The following is an 18,046-nucleotide window of genomic DNA, read 5'->3' as shown; positions in this document are numbered from 1 at the left end:
GGCATAAAGATAGACATGTGTTCTTTTAGACATGATAGTAAATGATTATATAAATGGTTGTGAATATGTCGACTAGGTTTTGTTTGCTCTACTAGGCTGTATGTTATTATTCGGTATGTTTTGCAGGCTAAAAGATAATGTTGTGCATCTTCTTTTCATTTCATTGTCACACCGTCAACATTGTCAATGCTATGAGCTATTTATTTCTTCTCTCCATGAAGACTTTTTTTATATATAAAATATATACAATAAATATATATATAATATATAATAAATATACATATATAATAAATATATATGATATAATAAATATATAAAGGAAAACAACAAAAATATAATATACAGTTTCTTGAAGCACATACGCATGAAAACAAAAATAACTATTTAAAATACATCTACAATCACTATAAAGCGATGCAGGATATTATGAGGGATAAATGCGTTTTGCAACATTGGTATTAATAAAATTCGATTCTTGAACAGTTAGCGCGTGCGGGGGGGTCACGTGAACGCAGCATCAGACGGCGCGTGCACTGTGCTGACGAGCCGTTGCTTGTGGAAACAGCTGTTGGTTTGGTTTCTGTCAGCGAACACTCCGGTGGTTTGCGAGCAGCGTTTGGGAGGAATAAAAAACTAAAAAAAGTTGAAATTAGACTCGTAACTGACTGGGTTCGCTTTGATTTGAGTCGCCGCTTCTGTTCCACCAGACACCGGGAAATGCCATCCGGTGAACGCCACTTTATCCGCGGCAGTTTGTTAATTCACGACGTAGCTTGTTAGCTACCGGCTGCTAACGCCAGCTAGTTAACGTTAGACTCCCATAGCAACTTAAGCGAGACAGGTGTTCCGTCACCGCAAGCAAACTGTCAGCTTGCCGTGCTTCCTGACAGCGCGAGGGCTTCTTTTTTCGGTACCATTTCAGCATGACTCATGTTCACTACAAATTCTCCTCCAAACTCAGCTACGACACCGTGGTGTTTGACGGCCAGCACGTCACGCTGAGGGACCTGAAGAGGCAGATCATGGGCCGGGAGAAGCTGCGAGCCGGGGACTGCGACCTGCAGATCACCAACGCACAGAACAAAGAAGGTAACGGACACATGGGACACATTTTTTGGGGGGGACTGATAAAAGACAGTTTGAACTGAAAAAACTTGAGGGGGGAACCACGTGGTCCGTGTTTGACAGCTGGTTACGTCACCTCTTTGACAGCGGGGGGTCCAGAAAAGTCAAGCATGAACAAAAAGGGTCTAATGAATGGGCCACATTCCTGCTGCGTTCACGCTCCATGACCCTTACTTTAAACGGCCTGATGGTGGTGGTGATGGTGGGTAAGCCCGGTCAGTGCCACCATGTTAATGGTCCCCAAGAGAGACCTGGGGTAAAAATAGCAAAGGTTAGGGTATAGGAGCACAGCCTAGTCATGACCATAAGATTAGAGTTCAGCCTGACACACACACATGGAAATCACAAGCAAAGTGATGTATTATAGTAACATGTAGTCACTAAATCAAAAGGCTAGAGAGGGGAAAAATAGATTACATATTAATAAGTATGAATGATTATATCAGTGTGAGATGCAACATCTGCCGAGTTATGTGTTTCTACCGAAAGCAGAATAAAAATAGTTGTGCTCCTGCTATATAGTTACAGAAAGTTTAATAAAAGCTCATAGTAAAAAAACGAGGAAAAAGAGTGTCGTACATAACGAGAAGGGTTATATGAGTCAGACTGTTCAGGCCTCTTTCATTAGACGTCGGTCTAACAGTGATGTGTCACACAGTCTCAATGAAGGATCAAAAGGGTGTCAATATTTACTCTAACTCAGGTTTGATTGCTGAGCTGTAAAGTTAACAAGTCTTTTTGGTGTTTAAAAAAAAAAAAAGGTGAATAATCGCATTTAAAGCATTTTGTATCATGTCAGAAATGATCTACCTTCTCTGTTAAATTTAGCAGATTTACACATTAGAATTGACTAAATGTATAATTTTGTTATCTTCTGAAACTGTTGAGTGATTACTTGATTATTCCTTCAACAGAACTAAATCAGCTGTTTGTTTTTAAAGCAAAAATGCCAATAATTCACTTGTTCCGGCCTCTATGATTGAAAACTGAATGTCTTTTGGATTTTGTCAGAGAAAACAAGCCGACTGAAGACGTCACCTTGAGCTCTTGATAACTACAATATATATCTTTCACTATTTTATGACCCATCGTTGACTGAAAGATCAATCCATGAATCAAGAACATAATTAGCAGATTAATTGACAGAGAAAATAATCATCAGCCGTAGATTTATCAAGTCAAAATCATTCTGGTTGCAGTCCCAGACTAGTAGTGAAAGACAGCACTCAAGACCCTGAAGAGGAGAGATATTTCCTCATGATTAATATTAAGCTGATCCTTAAGACTTCAAACACTCTCTCTCTCTCCCTCTCTCTCCCTCTCCCTCTCAGAGTACACAGAAGATGAATGTTCGATCCCCAAAGGCTCCTCGGTCATTGTCAGGAGAATCCCCGTCATCGGAGCGAAGTCCAGCTCAAGCAAGACCCGCCACGTGTAAGTGTGTTTCTTTTTGGTTTGGCCCAAACTGTAGCTGAATCCCTGCACTGGTATTCATGTCGCTGCTACTGCAAAGTCTAAACCTTAAGCTACCATCTCGGAAAGCCTACGTGTTGCATTGTCACTCTTTGAGGACCCCAACCAGGAACTCAGCATTGGATCATGTTAAAAATGAGAGTAAATATTCCACAGTTGTGTTTCGGTAAATCAAAAGATGGCAATGAATCCCAGTCATCAGCCTCAATAAAAGAAACATTTATAAGTGAGAAAAATATTCTTAATTATTGTCTGAAATGTACGTATTTGATGTTAAAGGCCTACATCATATAGGCCTATTATAAGTAGAGTGCAGGTTCACATATAGGAGCGGTCCTTGTTGAGTTTTTATAGATGGCAGCAATGTGTGCAGGTAGAGGATCATGATGAAGAAAACGATAATATAAAGCTCATGGTGAATCAATACAGAAGCTGAATCTTTCACTTGGTGGTCGACAGCGAAACAAGGTTTTTATGAAAACACTTCCATGCTAGAATCTGCTCACAGGAGAAGAGGAAAGAGTGGAAGTGGAGCTCCATGGTGACGTTCAGGGGGATTACCCAGATATTAGTCGGGCTTAGACAGGACAACCGGCAGTGGGGTGGGCTTTATGCACGGGAGGCAGGACAAGACCTCACTGGAACAGACTGGTGGTCATGTGATCAGCCCCGTCAGCACCATGCAGACGGGTGGAGAGCAATGAGGGCTGAAGAGTGTTGGAACGCTGCCCACAAGATCAGATGCAGCAAATCAATTCTCCACCTGCACACGCAGACCGACAGTCACTCAGCTTCAGAGGGCTAAAGAGTTAGCCTGGACGTTTGAGTCATCTAAAGGCTTTGATGGCCACATTTTACATTAAACTTAACATGAGATGTTAAACTGAACTAAAGGGAAGATTCACTGTAAACACAAAACAGTAGTGAGTGATTAGAAATGACTTTTATAGGTCCGTGTTATTGTGTTATCAACCAATCACGGTGTGCGTAACTGGTTGAGTTGAGCTTCTATTTATGAAACAACAACAACATGGAGACTCAATTGTCCAAACCAGGACGTCAAACTTCATTAACCCTTTCAACCTTTACAAAGGCAGCGCAGACGCCTTTACACATCGGGGGAGGGACGAATAAATGGCACTAAAAGGCAAAATACTTGCTTTTATTGTGAAAGGTAAGAATGAAACATCGTTGTGTTTTTCTGTTTCAGTGAGCGATCAGATGTCCAGACTCACCAAGCCTTTGGAGCCTACAAAGCAGTACGTAACCAAACCAAATCCCACTGCACTCTCCTCCTGCAGCTCCACTAGACACACACATGACCCGGTATCGGTGCTTCAACAGTAGTTCAATGTGTGCTCTGGTGGGATTGGTTTAAACAAATGAAGCTTCAATCTGAATCGTTGAACGCCTCTATTTCCTCTATTGCGGTCTAAGTTCCTGTTACAAAGAGGAAGTAGTGCACTTCTCAGGATGTGATTTACGGGGAGCTGCTGCTCTAATATGCAACATACTTTATAGTGACAACACATTTGTTTATATTCTCTCTATCAAAGGCCCTCGGCTGTTAAATAACACGCTGCTGTGTCACCAGACGTTCACTGGGTGTCTGTGGGTGGTGTGATGGGAGCTGCTCGGGCGGGTCACTCATTATCATGCAGGCCAGCTATTCACTGCTGATAAACCCAACTGTTGTTGTGTGAGCTGCTGGCAGTCATTGCCCTGTCGTCTCTTCTCCCTGAGCTGCTGTTTGCCCCTCGCTCACTTGCTCTCTTGGAGATATATTTGTAGCCTTTCTTAAATAGCCGTGCAGCTTGTGCTGATGTACGTTTAAGTTACATTAAAATCCGTTTTTATTTTATTAAGTATATTAGATCTCATTCCGGTGTCATCAACCACAAAATAATCAAAATGAATAATCTAGTATCTGGATAATCTAGCTCTACAGAGTACTCTGAAGTGAACAGATGCTGGTAAATGTCTCATTAACACCAAACAAACTCTTCAAATACAGGAAAGAAATAAATGTCGAGGAAGCATTTGGACTTTTTAAAATATAAACTATACACTCTCATAAAACAGTCCAGCGGTTTTATGATTCAGGCTGGATTCACAGTGTTTCAGTGTGAATAACCAACGGCTCTCTCTTCAGAAGTAGTGCACCGTTGTCATTTCATCAGTTCTGTTTATGATCCTGTAAACTAGCTGGAACACATCTCCAAAGCTTTAACTTGAACTAGTGTGCACTGACCTGATTCTCTCTCTGGTGTCTCAGTAGGAGAAGTGTCTTCCACTCGTCTTAGTGCTTTAAGTCTATCGTACTGCACAAACTTTTTTTCTTTTGTGTTTTTCTGCCAATAAAGTCGTTTGTATGAAGCCGTCTGATGTATTGATTATATGTTTGACTTCACGAGAGAGAATGACGTTCATACAGAGTCGCTATGCCACCTCAGAAATTGGATTTTGGATAACAAAATCTTGTGTTCACATTTTCATTTTGCAGGAAAGACAAAAATAACGATCATACTGGGCATTGGGCGAGCTTAAATTGGTACTCCAGCGATTGAGTATTGCAGTTTCACTAAAAACAGATTAAAAGGAATTGTTCAAATCCAAGCAGCATAGGAAGAGAGACGCTGACTTTAGTCCCCGTTATGGATCAAGCTTCAAAAACACTTGAGCTTTTATTTCCCATACTGCAACTTGATGGCGTCTTTTATTAGATTTGGCTGAACTTTAACAAAGCCAGGCAGGAAGATCAAACTGCCATTAACGATATAATGTAGTGCAGTCAGTCTCTACTCCAGCACAATGGATTTTAAGTGAAGTTTAAAGTACATTATGTTTGAGTATACTGTATGTTGGTGTGTGAATATTTGGCTTTTCATAAGGTTTTTAAAATCTTATTTAGTTAGACATGCGTTCATTGATTGCCTATAAAGATGAATAATCACAATACTTGACTCTGACTGTACTGTATGTGCTGTTATTTGTTAAGTTTATTTCTTGTTCAAAGAGAAAGTCGACAGTCGTGGTGCTTTGAGCTAAATGCTGATGTCAGCATGCTAACAAACACAATGCTAACATGTTGTTTAGCAGGCATGATTTCACCATGTCCACTCTGTTGGTGTAGCGTGTTAATATTCACCTCAGGCTGATGGGAATGTAATTATATTTTCAGATATTTTTTCCTAAATCTAAGTATCAAACAAATCCAGATTTTTGAGCTGAGGGCGGCGCTAGATGAAAAGTAAGGGCACCATTAATGGGATTTATCCTCTGGGGACCATGAATGTTTGTACAATGTTTAAAGGCAATTCATAGTCCAATACTTAGTGAGATACTTTAGTCTGAACATAGAAAACCGTGTCCTCATCTGTCACACACATTGATTTTTCTTTTTTTGGTTTTACTATGTACAATGTGTTCCAGCTCATACAGGAACAAACTAAGAACGGGTGCACAGGAACAAATTATTGTAGGTGATACGAGGTACTGAGGTGGACATTAGGAGGAGAAGAAGAAGATATTTTTTATTCTACAAAATGTTGTTCTGACAGGTGAAAATTCCCAGGGAGCGTTATATTGTTGTCATAGCAGGTTCAGAGCGATGAGACGTGTTAGGAGGCCGTAATCCTGGGATGAGAACAGAAATGTATTCTCCACTCTATGAAAATGACTGCTGGATGCTGGTGGACATTTTTTTTTTTAATATCTATAACGGTTATTAAAGTAAAGTTATGACTTACAGTAGTAACTGTGCCATCATGTTGCATAGAAAATCCCCAGTGGTACCGGGGTAAAGCATCAAGATTAGCAGGACAAGTGGTAACAAAACTTAGTGTTGGAGCTAAACTTTAAGCCTTTTTAAATGTTCCACTCGATGTGAACATAGAGCTGTCAAGACTTGAAACCTGGAGGCTCTCGTCGTGAATCAGCGAAACTGATTGTGTGTTTAATTCTAACAGATGGATGACCAGAGTTCTTCCAGAGCTGTGCCTCTTTTCTCAAAGGTATACTATTTATAAATTTAAAAAAAATGTATTGCACAAATCTATGCGGGATCATGTGAGTCAGCTTTAATTAAATACTGATCCTCCTGTTTGAAACCTGTGTGTCTATTGCACACATGCATGTGTGTGTGTACATGCAGATGGCTAACCTGGCTGATGTGGAAGGGTCAGAGGAGGATAAGATCAAAGTTATGATAAATCAGTCCACCTACGACATGAAGTGAGTCACCTTTTAATCATTTCAAATCTCCTCCTCCGTGTCTCCTTTTTCTCTTCAACTACTTTACTCCACATTCCTCCTTTACTTTCCTTTTTCTGTAATTTTCTTTCTTCATCTGTCTTCATCTCATTGTCCGTCTGTCTCTCTGTCTCTAGTTACAACAAGAAGTTTGGTACGGTGCTTCCTGCAAACTACACCTGTTACCGCTGTGGAAATACTGGACACCACATCAGGAACTGTCCCGTCAGCGCGGTAAGAGCAGAACGTGTGGTATCTCTTAGAGGCCGTTTCTGTTGAAGTCTTGCATTTCTCTGTAAAGAAAATGAGTTGATTCGTGTGTTTTAACGTTTATGCTACCCAGTATGCGTTATTTGTGTGTTTTGATGATGTGTGTGTGTGGAGCAGGATAAAAGCTTCGAAGCCCCAATGAGAATAAAGAAGAGCACAGGCATCCCTCGCTCCTTCATGGTGGAGGTGGACGATCCCAACACAAAGGGAGCCATGCTGACCAACTGTGGACGCTACGCGATTCCTTCCATAGACATGTGAGACCAAAGAGTCGATGTTTGTGTGTCTTTTGTTTTAAAGAAAAGGTTTGGCATTTTGAGGGAAAACACAAGGACTGAAAACAAGCGTCAACGTGTAGCCTGGCTCTTCCCAGAGCTGACAGATTCCATCTCATCTCTAAAGTTAACGTGTCATGTCTTGTTTCCAGTATTTAAGCTGAGCTGAGCTAAGCTAACCTGCTGGCAGTAGCCTGTGTATTTAACAGACACAAATTAGCGCGGTATCATTTCATCTAACTCTTGGCAAGAAAGTGAATTTCCCAAAATATAACTATTCCTTTGAAGATGATACCGAGGGAAGTTGTGCAAACAATGTAAATGCTGTTCAAGAGTGTTTTTAAGACTCCGATCTCACACTTTCTTAAGTCACTCTGGTGAAAGGCATCCTCTAAACAAATCAAAAGTGAATATGAACTTTCAGCGTGCACACTGTTGTCTGTCCGTAGCGCGGCGTACGCCATCGGCAAGAAGGAGAGGCCTCCGTTCGTCCCACAGGAGCAGCCGAAGTCAGAAGAAGAGGAGGATCCTGTCCCCGAGGAACTCCTCTGTCTGATCTGTCTCGACCTGCTGAGTGACGCTGTGGTCATACCCTGCTGTGGAAACAGCTACTGTGACGACTGTGAGTCTCTGCTACATACACACACACACACAGACATCAAGATAAACTTATGCACACTTGCTGTATTTAAAAAAAGTTATTCTGGTGCTGATGTACTGTGTCCATCAAAATGTATTAACCAGTTAAAGGTACTGTGGCCGTCTGATATTTACATTTCAACCGTGTTTATCTGTTTCTCAGGTATTCGCACTGCTTTACTGGATTCAGAGGAACACGTCTGCCCCACTTGTAGCCAATCAGAAGTCTCCCCTGACACCCTGATAGCCAATAAATTTCTCCGACAGGTGAATTGGCAGAAAATACTGTACATTGATGTTAGAGTTGGAGGGTTGATGTTTGGTTTGTGAACTATCTCTTTATTTGATCCTAAAAGTGTCTGGCCAGGAGCTTGATTGTTTCTTACTTCAGTGTAGAAATCCTCACACGTGATTCAGGTTTCTGTCTGTTTCTCCCAACCCAGGCCGTGGACAATTTTAAGAAAGAGCGAGGCTTCACTAAAATTGTGAAAAAAGGGTGCGGTACCTCCCAATCCCAAAATCCAACCCCGACACCGAGCCCTGTCCCCACCCCGCCCCCTCTCGGTGTGCAGAGCCAACCTCAGAAGCCTTACCTGCCAACCCACAGCCAGCAGGTGAACCTCTTAATGATGCGTTTCGTCTCTGGAGGCAGAAATATGAGAAGCACTGTACCTGCGTGACTCAGGAGCAAACAGAATAATTACTGTTTTCTTTTCACAATCACATGTTTGTCTGGTCTCAAATAGTTATCTTCTCAACACTGTGGAAACAAATGTTAGAAAGCACAGACTACTGCAGGTTTTAAATGTCACTCTTCGTATTTAAACGAACGTGAATTGTGCATGTATGTTCCTTTTATATCTTCATGTGGAGATATCTTTGTAAAAGTTAATTAGTATGTCTCTGCTGCTCCCTCTTGCTTGCCCGACTATATTCTGATCCACATATATTGTCTTGTTGTCTTCCTTCTTTAGGACCCTCTCCTGCCCCGCTCACAGGCTGCAGACACACCGCCACCGTCTCAGGTGTGTGGGGCTCCGCCCACAGCAACAGGCCCCGCCTCTTCTCCCTCCACACCGAGCGCTTCCCTCGAGCCTGCGGAAAGCCCCCTGGAGAAACCCGACAAGTACGTACACATGTAAACGTACTCGCACACCAGTAACATGATTATGTGGTAGAAGAAGACTCGTTACTGAATGTGCAGCTGGTCAGGGTGATATTTAATGGTACACCCCCTGCTGGAGTACAAGGCAAAGTGATTCAAATGGCCTTTGCGTTTATACGCTGCAATTTGTCAGTCACTTTCAATTTGATGGATAATGAGATTTCTCCATCAGTCGCCCTGCATGTAGCAGAACAAATGAATAAGACTCGGAGTACGTCCACACTACGCTGGTTACATTACAACAGTTTTAATGTTTTTTAGCATAAAATAAACATTTTGTAGCATTAGTCTAAAACATTTAGAACCGCCTGCTTTGCCGACAGAAGTTGAATGTTTTTCTATCAAAATGTGTCACTGTGGATTTGAGATAAAGAACCGGTGAACAATCAGCCTGACGTTACGTTCGTGTGGTTCTGTGATGTGTTTATTCAGAGAGGACGAAGAAAAGACAGACGAGGACTCAGCGGCTGCTGCCGCCCCGTCTGTACCGGTTTCACCCAAAGACCCCGAAGACCCCACTGATGCTCCATCACAGCTGATACCCCTGGTGAGCACAGGCGCACGCACGCACACACACACACACACACACACACACACACGCGCACACACACACACACACAGCCATACTAACACGTTGCAGCAAAGGTTCTCTGTATGAAATCTGTGTTTGTTGCTGCTCAGGTGAACTTTACTCCACCAGTAGAGCCCCAGACAGTCAGTGTGAATCTAGAGCCGCCCTCCTCAGGTGAGAAGCATTCATCATCCTGTCCGTACTGTCATCATGTGTTTGGTCACTTTATCTGAGCGAACAAGTTATTGATTTATTATTATGTTGTGAACTGCAGTAACATCAATAACTCGAATACAACCATTTGTTCCCTGAATCCACAGGTCCAGCCCCAAAGCCCTCGGGGCCGTCAACGTGGGAAAGGTCAGTGAAGTGTGTGTTTAGATACTCGTCTCTGTTTGACTCTGCCCTCTGTTTCCAGATGTCTTTACCTCTTCCTTCCTCTGTCCCCAGCTCCTCCTCCTCCTCACTTTGTCCCACTGGAGGCTGGAATGAATCCAACACCCAGCAGCTTCGTCCCTCCATCACTTCATATCCAGCTACTCCTCCTCCTCCTCTCTTTCCCTCTCCTCATTTCCACACATTCCTCGCTGCTCAGCAGCCTCTCAGCAGTTACCCCCCCGGATACCCACCCCCTGCGCCCCTCTGGACACTCCCAAACCTCCAAGGGGCCCCCATCCCTTCCCTGTGCCCCTCTACCGCCATCCCTGCCCTCATCCCCAAGGAGTGGTACCAGCATCAGAGAAATAAGAAGGAAAGGTAAGGCTCTCCAAGCAGTCATACCCACGAGGATGTCATATGTAAATGTAAATTGATGAAAACGTCTTAAATCATATGACTTATCAATTGTTTCATCCTTTTGAAAATTGTCTTTACTTTAATTCCAGGCAGCAAAGGAAACTATAAAGTAGCCTTATTGAAACTTGGACATTGTGTTTTTAAGTTGATAACTTTGAGTATTTGAATATCTGATTAGATTTAGTAACAGCTGCAGAGCTGTTGTAGTATGAGGACAATATATCGATAGTAATATGAAACACGTGCTCCCTCCTCTGTCTTTGTCCCTCAGGTCACCTCACAGAGGATCTTCCCACAGACGCTCCTCCTCTCGTTCTGATAAGTCTTCTAAGTTCAAGTCTTCTCGCTCCTACTCTCGCTCTTCAAGCAGGTCCAGATCTCGGTCCAGGTCCAGGTCCCACGGCAGATCAAGGTATTTTGTGCCTTTTCTCAAGTTTTTCGTGTTATTTCTATTTATTTATTTTCCTTAAAAATATTCCTTTAGCTCTGGTTCTCACTAGCAGTGCACATATGACCAATAATTGATATTTGAGACTGATACCGATATTGATCTGAATCTGATAACAACATATCGGCCGGTAGTAAAATATGGCAATCTTGATACAGATCCCTTCAGATATGTACTGAGCAGGATGTTTTTGCAGTTCAACGTCTCAGTGCTCTCTCTCACATTGGACAAAACTTGTATTTTCCAGGCCCCACTCACCTTACTCGCGCCACAGAGACCTCCACAGCCACTCTCATTCCTCCCGCTCCTACAGCTTCGGTTACAAACGTTCCCCCACACCGTCCTCGTCGTCTTCCCCTCGAGTGGGTTACCGTTCCAGGCCCAAGTCGCCGTCAGATCACCGCAAAAGCAGCCATCACAGTCGGCACCACGGTAAGAAATCAGCTTCGAGCAGCTCCAGCTCCAGGAAGCGAGGAGAACATCACCAGAGGGAAGCGGCAGCCTCGGGGGGAAGTTTACCCGGACACCTGTATGCTCAGCACGCCAATCAGAGTGGCAGCCTGGAGCAGGACAGAGAGCGCTACCTGCAGTGGAGCAGGCATTACAAAGAGTGGTGTGATAAATATTTCAGCAGCTATGTCGGCCACTTCCACCAGCTGCCTCTTCCCCTCCTCAATATTCCTCCTCCTCCTCAGTGGGGGGACGGAGAAGGAAGCGAAAATCTCTCCCGTTCTCACTCGGACTCTCGCAGCCGACTCACAGGTAGACGCAGCGCTCGGGTGGAGGGCCGCTCCCCTCCATCGCAGTCATCCAGTGACAGCCGCTCCCCTCCATCTCAGTCTTCAAGATACAGCCGCTCCGCGCTGTCTCAGTCATCCAGTGACAGTCGCTCTTCTCCATCTCATTCGTCCAACGAAAGCCGGTCCCCTCCTTCTCAGTCGTCCAGTGACAGACGCTCAACGCCGTCCAAAGATGGAGCTCAGCCAAGGGTCCATCAGCAGAAGGGCACTGAGAGGTACAACCGCCTGTCGGTCACACTCACAAAGAGCAGTAAAGAAGTGGAGCTGCAAGAAAGTCGTGAAGACGAGAAGCAGGTAATCACGAAGAATTTGGAGAACCTCAGCCACGTAAAACATGAGCAAAAGAAGAAGCATGAGGAAGGAAGAGGAGAGGAGTCATCATCCCCTGATGATGCAGACTCAATGGATGACTGCAGGAAGGACAAGAGGAGGCAAAGCACTGGAACAAAAGCCTTCAAGGATGCCACTCCAGCACAGGACGAAGCAACTGCCAGGGATGCCGTAGAATCAGTCCAACCGCCCGCCAAACCAGATAAACGTTTGGATAAAGACTATGAAAGAAAAAGCAGAGAACACAGGAATTTGGAAATGGAGAAAGGACGGAGAAGAAGCAAACATTCAGACTCCAGGCAGGATGCGGGGAGACGGCACAGAGAAAAGCCCAGTAAAGATCCAGACATGGTGGGTACAGACAGATACCCTGGAGGCTACACAGCTTCTCACTCAAGATCAGAGAGGAATAGAAAAAGAAAAAGAGAGGACATCAAGAGAAGTTCTCTTAAGGTTGAAAACAGCAAATGCCTGAAAACTGACACTGCAGAGGACCCCAAAACCCGCAAGAGTGAATCCCCGAATCCATTTGACAGAAAGAAGCCAAAAACGGAGAAGAAAAAAGAGAGGAAAACATGGCATCTGGCAGAGAGAGACATCTGGGAGGGAGGGATAAGAGTGAAACCACAGAAGAAGATAAGCATCAACATCAACCTGGATGGAAAAAGGAAGGAAGAGAAAACTGAAAAACTGGAATTTTCTTATTTGGAGAAAACAAAGGAAGAAATTGAAGAGAAGGAGAAGTTCAACAAAGAGACAGACATTAAAGCAAATGAAAAGAACGAATCCAGCAGAGACATGGAAGGTGTGTCTGAAGGAAAAATAAAACCAGATGAAGGAGAGGCAAGACAGAAATGGGAGAAAGCTACCTTCAGAGATGATGAGGGAGAGATGATGGAGAAAAAAGACATCGGAGAGAAGAAAGAGGACAGAGAAAAGGAGGACTTTGACTTGTGGCATAATGCCCTCAGAGAAGAGGAGGAGAAGACGAAGGAGAGCAAACAGCAGGGCGATGAAAGAGACGGGACAGAGGCCAACAACGGAGAAGAAGAGCTGACAAATGAGTGGAGCGTGAGGGGAGGAGAGGAAGGACCAGCGATGGGAGAAAGCACCTGCAAGGAAAACATAGAAAACCCGGCGGGGGAGTCAAAGGAGGACCTGATGGAGGGACTGAAGTGGAGAATGTGGGAGGAAGAGGAAGACACAGTGAGGTCCACGTCCCAGAGGAGCAGAAACGAGAGCCAGCAAGACGGACCGAACACCTCGGTGGACGACGGCAGGTCAGAATGTTTCTGCTTTAAAGTTCAGCTCCTTCTTGTCCCATTACACACCGTGAAGTATTTCAATCTGATCCGCTGTCAAAAAGACTGTTGTCTTGCAGAAATATCAGAAATATCTCCGCCATTAATACGTTGCATCTCCTGTGACTGCCTCACAGTGAAAGACACTCGTTGTTTTCACCGTTGAACACTTTCAATGTCAACCAGCAGTAGACGGAAATGTCCAACAATTAAAACTAATACATAGAGATGTAAATACAGAATGGATATACGTTGAATGGATATTGCTGCAGACTATAAATTGTGTCTACGCATAGTTAGATTTCATGAAAATCTTGTAATTGTATCTTGAATTTTCTGCTTTACATTCTGCTTCTTTTATTCGGTTTCTTGTCTACTCGCACGATGATGCGTTTAGCATTACAGTCAACTTTAATTGTGTCACCATATAATTAGTTTAGTTCAAAATATATGTCAGAATAGCACAGAAAGTGTCGCCTCACCAATTCTTTCACGACCGGTTCCACTGGTAGAACCTTAGCATGCAAGCCTTCTTACCAATGCAGAGATGAGTACTGATTTAAATGTACTGTGTGTATGTGGAACACAGCAGCTACGAGGATCGTCGGGAGAAGACGACGCTGGTGAAAACTCTGCAGGAATTCACCGAGGGCAGAGCTGCAGACCAAGAGGAGGAGCTCGTGCTCCTGCAGGTCCAGGTCTGTGGGCCCAGATCATTTAAAATCATTTACATGTTCTGTGGATAGTTTTATAATGTTTAAGTTGCATATTTTGCTGATTTGTATCCAGAATCGGGGTCGAGAGAGAGAGAGAGACGTCTTTTTCCCATTGTGGGTTTTTGAGTGTTATGGAGATCTAATCTGGATACTTTTTATTATTTGAGTCTGTGATTTTCATAATCCCTTTGCTTAGTTTACAAGGTTGTAGTGAGTTGTTAGTTATGTTCATTTTGGATTTAATGATGTTTTTAAATTGTTAAATAGTTGGTGGTGGAGGAACTGATCTCTGATGTCTCCGTCTCTCAGGTCCCTCGCTCCAAGTGGGAGAAGGAAGAGTCTGAGAAAGAAGAGCGGGATGAAGCAGCGACCAAAGCTCAAACAGATGCTCTTGTATCGTTTCTACCGTCGTCATCCGTGTTTGTGACATCAGAGACAACAACCAACAGGGAAGCACAGAATGAAGAAAAGAGAGAGAGGTCAGTGGAAAGGGAGAGAGAGAAAACCCCTGTTCTGTCCAGTTCACACCGAAGTGTGGCTCCCTCTAGCGGCAAAGACAGAAACGACAGCACCGCGTATTCAGACAGAGACGGGGAAAGACGGAGGAACAGAGGAAGAGGGAGGGAGAGCGAGAGACCGAGGGAGAGGCAGAAAGAGAGCAAAAGATCAAAAGAGAGGGTGAGGGAGGAGGAGAAAGGGAGAGACAGGGAGAGAGAGAGGAATCCCCCTTCCTCCTCTCACTACTCCTCTCATTTGAAGTCACGTGACACAGAGAGGAGAGACAGGCAGCGAGGAGGAGGCGACCCGGGCGACACCAAGAGTTCACCTCGTATCAGCAGGAAATCCTCCGCTGGCAGGAGCAGAGCTACCGAAGTGCCTGATCAAAATACCCACAAATCATGTAGAGACACGTTACTGGACTCTACATTTAAAGGCAAAGACCAACCCCACTACTACCACAATCACCTAGATCCACCAGAGAACAAAAGACACCAGGACAGACCTGCAGGGACCCACCACTCCCCACCAGAGCCCAGAATGAGCAGCCCTGCTCCAGAAGTCATGCAGAACAGAAGTAGAAATGAGAGCAGGGTTGAAAAGGAGGAGTGGAAGCTCAGGCAGGTGAAGAAAGAAGGCAAAAGGAGGAGAGTTGAGGAGATGGTGGCCGTGAGAGCAGGAGGTAGTCGATGGGAGGACGAGGGAGTGGGACGGACCAAGTGGGAGACGATAAGAGAGGTGGAGGAAGGAGAGAGAACCAGCAGCCGCAGCGTCAGCTCATCAGAAAGCCAAGAGAACGGGAGAAAAGAGAAGAAGAAGAAACAACAGGAGAAGAGACACGACGCCTCGGAGCTGCTGGAGGAAGAGGAGCTGAAGAAGACGACAAAGAGCAGAGACGGAAGGGAAGAGAAGAGCAGTGGAGAGGTGGACGCCGGCTGGAGAGAGGAGGAAGAGCTCGGCTCAGTGACCTCATCTTGACCATCATAGAAAAAACTGTGTTTACTTGAATGATGTTTTCCCTTTCTCGGTCCACAAAGTGCCTGGAGTTCTTGTTTTCAACTTAATTTTTATTTTCCCAGGATGCTTTTTGTATCACCTTAAGATATCTCATATGAAATATGCATCATCCAAAAATGAAAGTGAACAAATTGTGAAGGAAAAGCACTTTATACTAACTATAGGAAAGCCAATATAATGAAAGCAAATGTTAAACTTTGGACTTGTTGAAGTATTTGCTCGCGCTGTGAACTTGCTCATGACTGCCACCAGTTTATAAAGTGAACCTGAATGTTACATTTAGAAGAGAAGTCAGTGGTTTGATTTGCCTCACACAGAAGCACACGAGTGCTATTGGAGGATTATTGACAAGAGTTTGTGATTCATTGGGGAAAAAAACTGTGAATATTTATGATTTGAACCTCTGTGTCGTATTTTGTTTTTATTTTGAATTTTGTAAATGTTTAATTTAAAAACTGCTGAATGGATAAATAATTAACCAAAGAGGAAAGTTTATTTTGTTTCCTGTTTTGAATGAAATAAAAAAAGAAACATCCATAACATGTTGTTTTTTCTGTCTGCTGTTACACGTTAGCAACTCATATCTTCTGATTTCTGGAGTCAGCAGTTCTTTGACACCATCGTTTTATTCGGCAACATTTTGCTGCACAGTTTGCTTTTTACCTGCCAGACTGCTACAATATAACACTAAACTTAAATCATTGGTCCATCAGACTATCGGGACATTTAACATTTTTAATCACTTTCAGTTTTAATTAAGCAAAACCCCCTCACATTTTCATCATTATTTTATAATATGATTGTATAATCTGCAAAGGAATAGAAACTACAGATGCCTTTATAAATGTAGCACAACCTTCTCTACTAGCTGCACACCAGACAGGTTAGGCTAGCTGGATGACGTCATGCTAATAACTTATTTAGCTTTTTAAAACAACGGGACAGATCCAGCACGGACAGCTAGGGAGTGAGGGACATGAAGCACCTGCTGAGACATGATATATAGTTATAAATAAATAATTATATGTGTGTTTTATATGATATATTATTATATGATATATATATTATATGATATACATTATTATATTATACAGAATATTATATGATATATATATATATTATTATATTATACTGAATTCCCTGTGAGGGTGACAAAAATAAGATGTCCTGACGTGTTTATCAAAGTGTTATTTACTGCTTTTTTCATGTTGGAATAAAGGTTAAATATTTAACTGCAAAGTAGTAATACGTGTTTTGAATTAAATCATACTGGGATGTTTGCTGAAATTGATTGGATGTGGCACAGCCCTACCTAGATGTTAGCTTTTTATTGATATTATTTCATATTTTGGTACGGTTGTGTATTTGGCACAGTAACATGCTCTTAACCACCGTCTCTGTGCTCTTCTTTGTCTTCGCTCCTCCGCTCGTTGTCGTCTCTCTCCACTCCGACCTCCAGTTCCTCTTCCTCCCCTTTGTCCACCTTTTATTTCAGACACCATGTCGGCGTCTCACCCAGACGTCCCTCCATTCAACAACACCTCCCCTCCACTCGTCACATATGTGCCAAGTATAGGGACGCCCATGCTGAATGCAACATCTCCTTATTTTTCATCTGTGCTTCATCCTGAAAAGCACTAAATTATTAATCAAGACATCAATCGAACACGATTTAACCACAAACAAAGACGTCAGGTTTCGACAGCTTGGTGGCTGTTTGCCTTGTCAGGGCTTTTTGTTTGTGCAAGAGGTGGGAACATGTTAAAATAAATATGAAAGACGTGTTCAATATGCCCGCTGTCTGTGCTGGCTTTGGTTATTGTGCCCACTGTGATTGTGTGTGTGTGAAAGTTGATGCTTGAAGTGTATCCAAGCTTTTCTTGCTTCATTAACTCCCTACAAGGGAGACATGGCAGAGATCCAGCCCCTCTGTCCCTCTCTCTGTCTCTTCCCTGTTTTTTGCTGTTGTGACTGCGGTCACTCGTTGCCGTGCCAAGGCATGCTGGGATTGAACAGAGGAAATCTGCTCGGTGTGGGATGCACGACTTGGCTTGTGTCCAAACCGTGGATGAAGGGTTGCCCGGACGTCTCCTATGTGCTTTCATAACAAACGGTATAACATGTCTCATTGGCTTGTCGTGCCCCACCGCGTGTCCTCATCCAGGATGGCCGCTAAAGTTCATGGGCTCCCCTCATCACACCTCGCCCCCCGCTTCTTGCGGCGTCTGTGTTTCCTTTGCACTGATGAGTCTGACTGCTTTTGTGCGTTTTGAACCTAACATGGTTGTCTGTCCGTCTGTGCTTCCATGTTTGTGTGTGTTTGTAGACGGGCATCGCTGCAGGCAGACAGATCTGTACATGGCAGACACAAA

At 43.6% G+C, this 18,046-nt stretch overlaps 1 protein-coding gene across 2 annotated transcripts; it reads left to right on the top strand.

The window, feature by feature from the left end:
• The first annotated feature begins 554 nt into the window (after positions 1-554).
• LOC142945120 (uncharacterized) lies at positions 555-16,214 on the top strand. Of its 2 annotated transcripts, none has more exons than XM_076086487.1 (19): positions 555-1,089; positions 2,457-2,559; positions 3,809-3,857; positions 6,567-6,611; positions 6,752-6,831; positions 6,987-7,083; positions 7,237-7,376; positions 7,844-8,016; positions 8,197-8,300; positions 8,477-8,647; positions 9,008-9,159; positions 9,631-9,745; positions 9,880-9,943; positions 10,090-10,129; positions 10,220-10,525; positions 10,836-10,976; positions 11,260-13,422; positions 14,036-14,141; positions 14,469-16,214. In XM_076086487.1, exons 1-19 carry the CDS (start codon positions 924-926, stop codon positions 15,633-15,635), a joined length of 5,382 nt encoding a protein of 1,793 aa, XP_075942602.1. In that variant the 5' UTR covers positions 555-923; the 3' UTR covers positions 15,636-16,214. The 2 variants fall into 2 exon arrangements, with proteins under 2 accessions (XP_075942602.1, XP_075942601.1); XM_076086486.1 differs by having other exon boundaries at positions 556-1,089; positions 14,033-14,141.
• The last annotated feature ends 1,832 nt before the right edge of the window (positions 16,215-18,046 follow it).

Source organism: Anarhichas minor, unplaced genomic scaffold (assembly GCF_050575085.1).
Source record: "Anarhichas minor isolate MPS153535 unplaced genomic scaffold, ASM5057508v1 ptg000007l, whole genome shotgun sequence".
In the NCBI taxonomy this organism is placed as follows: domain Eukaryota; kingdom Metazoa; phylum Chordata; class Actinopteri; order Perciformes; family Anarhichadidae; genus Anarhichas; species Anarhichas minor.
The sequence above is the reverse complement of the archived record's forward strand: the minus strand, read 5'-3'. Positions and strand labels throughout refer to the sequence as shown.

Excerpts from the sequence above, each read along its gene's own strand:
- LOC142945120 (XM_076086486.1), top strand. The coding sequence starts at position 924 with ATGACTCATGTTCACTACAAATTCTCCTCCAAACTCAGCTACGACACC. Across the intron at positions 1,090-2,456 it reads CAACGCACAGAACAAAGAAG|AGTACACAGAAGATGAATGT; the intron begins GTAACGGACACA and ends TCTCCCTCTCAG. Across the intron at positions 13,423-14,032 it reads ACCTCGGTGGACGACGGCAG|CAGCTACGAGGATCGTCGGG; the intron begins GTCAGAATGTTT and ends TGTGGAACACAG.